The following is a 7,713-nucleotide window of genomic DNA, read 5'->3' on the forward strand; positions in this document are numbered from 1 at the left end:
CCCCAGCGGGGCGGGCGCCTTGGCTAGCCTGGAGGGTCTTCCCGGGTGCCCCCCTGGGCTCTGCCCCTCCCTTCCTGGGGATCCCTGGCAGCCCCTGTCCCTCCCAGGGCCCCACTTCTCAGGGTCCCTCAATAGGTGGGCACTTGCAGGTGGGCCTGGCTCGGGAAAGGGCACCCAGTGCGAGAAGATCGTGCAGAAGTATGGCTACACCCACCTCTCCACCGGGGACCTGCTGCGCGCCGAGGTCAGCTCTGGCTCAGCCAGGGGCAAGAAGCTGTCGGAGATCATGGAGAAGGGCCAGCTGGTGCCACTGGTGAGTGGGCCCCAGAGGACAGCGGTGGGCGACAGTGGCCCTGAGCAGGCACTAGCCCGAACAGCCCAGACACAGTGGCGAGACTGCCCACAGCCCTCCGTGGCCCCAGACCCCACCTGGCTGCCCATTGCCCTTGGCAGGAAGTTCCTCCCAGAAGCCGCCAAGACCCTGCAGGACTGCCTGCTGCTGTCTCTGTCCCACTGTCCATCCTCCAGCCACCCTGGCCGTTCTGTCCCCTCCGAGTGGCTGTACCCCATCTTGCCTAGAATGCTCTTTCCTCCTCAGCTTACAGAACTTCCTGACTCCCCAGATTTGGGCTGAGACCCCCCCAATTTTGTACCCTAATAACCACCCTCCTATGCCTGTACAGCTTGTGTCACGCTTGGAAACTGGTAAACCACTCTGATTGTCCCCGCAGCAGACCATGAGCTTAGGGGCAGGGAAGGCCTTATGCAGCCACTGCTTTGTCTACAGGGCCAGGACAGAACCTGGCTGGGAGGAGGGCCTCAGCCTCTTCCAGCTCAGAGGAGGCGTCCTGGAGGCAGAGGCTGGTTTGGGACATTTGAGATAGAGGGGACAATATTTCAGGCGGTGGAGCCAGCACCGGCAAAGGGCCAGAGAAGGGGTGGGGAGAGAGGCTCACAGCCCTTCCTCTCTGCGTCCCCAGGAGACAGTACTGGACATGCTCCGTGACGCCATGGTGGCCAAAGTAGATACTTCCAAAGGCTTCCTGATCGACGGTTATCCACGGGAGGTGCAGCAGGGAGAAGAGTTCGAGCGGCGGGTAAGACATACACCAGACAGACGGCCTTGGGCGCTGTGAGGCCAGGCAGGGTTCTAGGCACAGGTGAGGAAGGAAACCAGGAAGGCTTTCTGGAAGTCTTTCTAGACGTCTAGAAGGAAAGGAATGGGAGACGAGGAACCGCCAGGCTGGGGAGTTCCCAGACCTGGGCTCAGGTGCCAGCTCGATCCGTGAGACCTTGGGCCAGCCATTCTGCCTCTCTGAACCTCAGTTTCCCCAGCTGCAAAACAGGAGGACAGATGGGTCACAGCTGCCCGGAGGGGACTGGGGAGGCTGGGCCCAGCAGTGTTGCCCTCAGCACCCCTAAACCTGTAGCCACAGGGCAGGGAACAGCATTGGAGGGCTGTAGGGGTGAGGCCACCATGAGGAGAACAGGACAGGCTGATGTGGGAGAGGGGTTTCAGGCCTGCCAGGAGTGCCGGGGAAGGAAATCCCGTCTCCTTCAGGGCCCGTGGAGAGTCTGGTTGGAAAGAGCCGGCCTTGACAGTGATGGCTCTGCCCTTCCTGGGATGGGCGCCCACCAGAACACCTTCCACAGCTGGATGCCTCACAAGCACACACATGTTCACATGCATTGCACGAACACACATGTACAAGAGTACTCGCACACATACACCGGCACATATACATGTGTGCATGGCACACAGTGCATGTGCCCCCAGGCCACAGGTCTGTGCCTGATGTGCACACATGCACACATGGCCATGGGTCCATATATAAGCATGCTCACAAGGTCACAGGACAAAACGGAAGGGGCTGGAGGAGCTGAGGAGGGCATGGCCAGTTGGGGGCGCTAACTGGGCATCCCAGGCCCCGGCCTCGACTCCCCACCTCTAGGGGCCATCTTGGGCCTCCCATGGCTTTAAGCCTCCTCCAGAGTAGGAGATGGTACTTCTAGGCCTTTATGTAGCTGCAAGAACCCAAGAAAGTGTCTTCCCTGCCCTGGACCTCAGTTTCCCTATACGCGAATAGGGGTTGACTGGTTTCCTTCCGATCCTGGAGCCTGTGGTCATCCTGTCCTGGCCCACACACCCCAACTGTGTGATGTCCCCTGCCACCCTCAGGGCCACATCTAGAAAATGGGTTAATGAAAGTCCTGGTCCTTTGCGGGGCTGTTGCAGGCACTGCTGAGGGCAGTGGTTCAGCTCCGGGCCCAGCCCCGGCAGCCCCTACGTGTCCAGGCAGCTGGTCTTCTAGGCTGTGGACACCAGGGGGCACCAGAACGTCACTGAAGGAGGAAGGGTTCACCTGGAAACATGGCAGCAGGCTGGTTAACAAGCCCAGCACTCTCTGGGTGTGGGCATGTCCAGCGCCAGGCTAAGTGCCCATTGTCCTGCCTGGGAAACTGAGGCCCCACAGCCAGAATCTCAGTCTGGGCTTCCTGGCCCAGAGGCCCAGCTGACCAGCGTAGATGTATCATCCCCACCTGGGGTGTATAAAGAACCTGCTGGGGGGAACCAGCAGTTAGTGTAATGGCTATGTCGCTGGACTCCCACATAGTCGACCGCGGTTCGTGTCCTGGACCTGGTGGCTTAAAACACGCTGGGCGCGTGTGCGTGTGTGCTCAAGATCCTGAGAGGAGAATGGAGGAGAAGGGATTGCGGTGTGACCATCTTCCCTGGGGGGGTGATTTCTCGTTTTCTGTCTCTATGTCTCGCTGTCTCTGTCTGTCTGGTGAGCGCTCGCACCCTGTAGCAAAAACCTCTCCAAAAAAAAGAACAACAAAAAAAAGAACCTGCTGGGCCTGGCCCAGGACCCTCTTGAACCAGAGTGTGAGGGCATGCCCTGGAGGAGCTCAGCTGATGGGTGACAGGAAGGCAGTGGCCTTGGGGCAAAGTCCAACTGCTGGTTTTGGGGCTGGCCTTTGCCTTGATGGTCATCTGTAAGATAGGAGCTCCTGGTAACATGTCTGTGGTCATCACAGGTCAGGGCTCCCCTCCCTGAAGGCAGCTGACACTGTCACCCCGAATTCCTAACCACCCAGGGATGTTAGGATGGGTCTTACAGCTATGGAAACCGAGGCTCAGCAAGCGCAAGTGAGTTGCCCAAGGTCACACGGCTGGCCGGAGGCAGAGTGAGCCTGGCCGAGTCCAGGTCTGCTGGCGACCAGGCTTCTCCTGTCCTTGTCCACTCCCTGCCTAGAGGCAGCGCCCATGGGTCTCAGTGTGAGTTCTGGGGTGACAGCTGTGGGAAGACTCTCAGAGACTGACCAGGCAACCAGGAAGTACAGGGAGGGCTTTGAAGACATTCCCCCCCACCCCCACCCCGCTCTTTTTTTTCAGTTTTGCCATAGGGCATATATGCTACTAGAGAAAGAGAGAGAGAGAGGGAGTGAGAAATCACCCTGCAGGGGAGGGCCATACTGCAATCCCTTCTTCATTCTCCTCTTGGGGTTTGGGTGTGCACACACACATGCCCTGAGTACCTCTCTAGCCGCCAGGTCCAGGGTTCAAACCGCACAGTCGGCTATGTGGGGTCCAGCTGTCTTAACCACCATGCCACCTGTTGGCCCCTCTCTCCCTCTTAACAGCCCCACTGTCCCTCTTCCCTGGTTCTGCAGGAGTCCCGGGGCCCTCCCTCACAGAGCACGCCCACCCGGCTGATGTCCCAGGCCTGGAGACTCTGCCTCGGGGGCCTCACAGTCAGGCAAAGGACTGCCACCTCTAGCCTCAGTGTGGGGCCAGCCTGAGCAGCCCTTCTAAACTGTCCCCACCAGGCAATGACAATGCCCTGCTCAGATACCCTCATCCCCTCATCCCTGGTCCTTGATGAAGTCCTACCCAGCCCTGAAGGCATAAAGAATACCTCCCTGCCCTCAGGAGCTCCCTACTGGGAGGACATTAAATAAATAACCAGAGGTCCTGGGAGGCATTTGTGAGGGAGAAATAAAGGGGCCCGCCCTGTCTCTGGGGGCAGCACGGTGGGGGGTGTCAGAAACCTGGCACTGAGGCACAGGTGGGTCGAGATCCGGGCTAAGAGGAAGGGCTCAGGGGGGACCGTGAGAGCGGGAGCAGGAAGTCAGCGTGGCTGCAGGCGGGGAAGGCAGGCCAGCAGGGAGCCCTCCAAGCTGGGAACGGTTGGGGCTTCTCCTGAGGGGCCGGAGCCACAGGGAAGACGGGTTTTAGGAAGGTCCTTGAAGCTGCCTGGGGAAGGGCTGGAAGCTCTGTGTGAATCCCAAGGGGCACCTTGGAGGTGTGAAACAGGGGAGGGGTCCCGTGACATGGCACCCCGCCCGCAGATTGGACAGCCCACGCTGCTGCTGTACGTGGACGCAGGCCCCGAGACCATGACCCAGCGGCTGCTGAAGCGTGGCGAGACTAGCGGGCGCGTGGACGACAACGAGGAGACCATCAAGAAGCGGCTGGAGACCTACTACAAGGCCACAGAGCCTGTCATCGCCTTCTACGAGAAACGGGGCATCGTCCGCAAGGTGCGCCTCCCACGGCCCGGCCCCAGCAAGCCTGGGCTGCTGCCCGGCGGGCCTCGCTTTCCCCACTCATTCGGTGGGAGGCTGCCGTTGTCTGGCGTGGCCTCTGGGGGCGGTCAGCCCCCTGCCTCAGTGGGTTCCAACAGCTGGCCCGGCACCCCCGCCCTCACGGCCAGTCTCCCCACAGGTCAATGCCGAAGGCTCCGTGGACAGTGTCTTCTCCCAGGTCTGCACCCTCCTGGACACCCTGAAGTAGCAGCCCCGGAGCCCCTTCCCCAGCTCCCAGCCCTGCCTGTCTCGACGCGAGGCCGCCCTGGCTGGAGCCCAGCGCCTCCACCCTGCCCGCTGAGCACAGACAGAGGAAGCCACTTTATCCTGTTTTCATGGACAGCCGAGCACTAAAGGAATTTCCAAGGACATTCGGTTTCACTCCTTGTTCTTTGCTTGCAGTCGGAGTTCATCCGCGGAATTATGACCACCCGGCCCAAGGTCCCAGCCCCTCGCCTCCCATCCCTCCAGGGCCCCTCAGCCCACTCTGGTGGGAGGTCCAGGCTGGTCCTCAGGGTGTGCCTGGTCCAGACCATGGCCATCCTGGGGACCCAGCAGGAACCGTGAAGCTGGGGCCTTGCTCTTAATAGAGCTGGAGGTCCTGGGCCTACTGCGTCCTCGCCGTGTGGCCTTGGACCTGACCCTCAGCTCCCAACTCCACTGGGCCCCCTCCACTGGGCCCCACTCCCAGCCCCTGGGTGGGGCCTGCTCTGGGCACAGCACATACCAGCTAGCCCAGTGGGCAGCGAACTGGTCTCCTTGGTGCAAGGAGCTCTGAGGGTCTGAAAGGGCATTGCAGTGGAATACGGGGTGTCAGTGCCGAGCAGGCTCGTGATGTCCTGGGGACACCGAGTCCCCTGGACAGAGTTTCCTTCTTCTGTTCTCCCTCACCTCTGACCTCACGTAGAAGGCTCCCCGGGGTGCTCAGACCTGTGCCCTTCACGCTTGTCCCCGCCCCAGCTAGGCTCCCTGGGGAGCCAAGTGAGCGTCCGTGCCCCTCCTGCCAGGTGGAGCCCTGCCACAGGGCTGACGAGCCCCTTGTCGGCTCCTGTGGCCGTGGGGCTAGTTTTCCACGTCCATCGGCCATTTCATGTTTCCCTTAAAATAAACTTTCTTAAGCTATGAAAGGTGGTCTCCCGAAAGAAACATGTGGCATAAATGACACAGAGGGGCCTTACAGCTGTCTTCTGTCCCCCACATCAGCCCGAGGCATGGAGGCAGCAGCAAGCTCAGCCACAAGTCACTCTGGAACTCCCACCTCTGGGTGTCACCTCTATCAAACTGGGGTGACACACACACGTGTCCGCACGCACCCCTTCTCTGAGGTCAGCATGATGATGAGTGAAGAGTGCCCCATGGCCGAGAGTGAGCTAGGGAAATCCACTCGACAGGTTAGGCCATTATTTTTTTTTTTAAATTTTTTAGAGTTTTTTTGCTATAGGGTGTGTGCGATCCCTGAAGAGACAGAGATAGAAAGTGAGAGATCACACCCTGGGGGGATGGTCACACCACTGTCCCTTTTCCAGTCTCCTCTTGGGATTTTGGCCATGCATGCAAGGCGCCTGCCGCGAGTTTTAAGCTGCTGAGTCTGGGACTCGAACCAGAGTCCACTACCTGGGAGTCCAACAATGTAACCATTACACCATCTGCTGGTCCCGAGTGCGTATTCTTTTTAATCACCAGAGGGCACAGCCGCTGGCCAGAGAGAGAAGGAGAAAGCACCGCCCATGGGGCGGGGTCAGGCCGCCATGCCCCTCCATCTCCATCCTGTCTGGGTCTGGGGTGCGCATGCACATGTGACCATTGTCTGTCAAGCCTCGAGGCTGTGATTCGACCACTGTGGGTCACATGGGCTCTGGCTCCCTAGCCACTAGGCTATAGGGTTAGCCCAGCCTCACCTTTTTTTTTTAGCCACTAGGCTATAGGGTTAGCCCAGCCTCACCTTTTTTTTTTCTTTTTTCTGATAGCTTTAGCAATTCTTTTCTTTTTTTAAATAAAATTATTTTATTTAACTTTATTTATTCATTCATTTATTTATTTCAATTTGACCAGAGAGGGATAGAGAGAGAAAGTGAGAGAGCAAGCTGCCACGTCCAGGACTTGAACCATAGTCAGTCACATGGGAGTCCAGCACCCTTAACCACCAAGCCACCTGCCAGCCCCAGCTTTAGCAATTCTGGTAAGTCCCAGTTTATGAAAACTTAAACTGAACCTAATGATCAACGTCACCACCGAATCACGTTATTACAAATACTACATGGCTGTTCTGTGTCCTGGTGATTAAGGCAGCCAGATCCCACATGGCCAGGTTCAGGCGCGGGCTCCTTCCACCTGCCAGGCTTGTCTCTTGGAACCCCCTGGAGCCCTGCCCACATCCAGAGGGTCCTCTCCACCCTGCAGCTCTGCAGAGCTCTTCTCTCTGCCCTGCCATGCCCTCTGCTCACAGTGAGCGCCTAGGCTGAGAAACACTGCACGTGGGAGCAAGTGCTCTAGTCCCGAGGGGAGGGAGAGGTGGGGGGGGAGTGTGGTGTGACCATTCTCGCGGGAGTGCTTTCTCCTTCCGTCTCGGTCTCTCTCTGGTGAGTAAGGGCACGCACCTCTGCCTGTCCATCTGCCTGTATCCCACTCATCTCCCTGCCTTCCTCGCTACTTCCTACATCAAGGTCTCCATCTCCTCTTTGCTGAAATTTGAAAACACAGAGTTCTGGGACCAGCAGTTGGCGCAATGGCTATATCGCTGAACTCCATGTAGTCGACCGCAGTTTGAGTCCCAGACCTAGTGGCTTAAACTCACACCAGGCATGTGTGTGTGTGCGTGGGTGTGTGCGGGCGCGCCCAAGATCCCGAGAGGAGAATGGTGGAGAAGGGAGTGCAGCGAGGCCATCGCCCCTGGGGGGTGATTTCTCGCTTTCTGTCTCTCTGTCTGTCTCTGTCTTTCTGGCAAGTGCATGTGCCCTATAGCAAAAACCTCTCCAAAAAAAAAAAAAGGAAAACATGAAGAGTTCAAAGTCTCCAGTGACTGCCATCCAGTCTTTGCCCTCGTGAGCCTCTGAGCATCTCTCCCGTGCAGGTCTGTCCTTCTGTTCTAGAGCACCTACCGTGTTGGCCAGACCGAGGCTTGCG

At 58.5% G+C, this 7,713-nt stretch overlaps 1 protein-coding gene across 1 annotated transcript in view; it reads left to right on the forward strand.

Annotated features, from left to right (window-relative positions):
• Positions 1 to 4,959, forward strand: part of AK1 (adenylate kinase 1) — a 5,942-nt gene extending 983 nt beyond the window's left edge. The window contains exons 3-6 of the mRNA XM_006154060.2: positions 150 to 313; positions 981 to 1,097; positions 4,354 to 4,545; positions 4,730 to 4,959. Coding sequence (XP_006154122.1) covers positions 150 to 313; positions 981 to 1,097; positions 4,354 to 4,545; positions 4,730 to 4,798 — 542 coding nt within the window. The 3' untranslated portion in view covers positions 4,799 to 4,959. The remainder of the gene's footprint in view (positions 1 to 149; positions 314 to 980; positions 1,098 to 4,353; positions 4,546 to 4,729) is intronic.
• Positions 4,960 to 7,713: the final 2,754 nt, after the last annotated feature.

This window comes from Tupaia chinensis, unplaced genomic scaffold, assembly GCF_000334495.1.
Source record: "Tupaia chinensis unplaced genomic scaffold, TupChi_1.0 Scaffold000394_1, whole genome shotgun sequence".
NCBI lineage: Eukaryota > Metazoa > Chordata > Mammalia > Scandentia > Tupaiidae > Tupaia > Tupaia belangeri.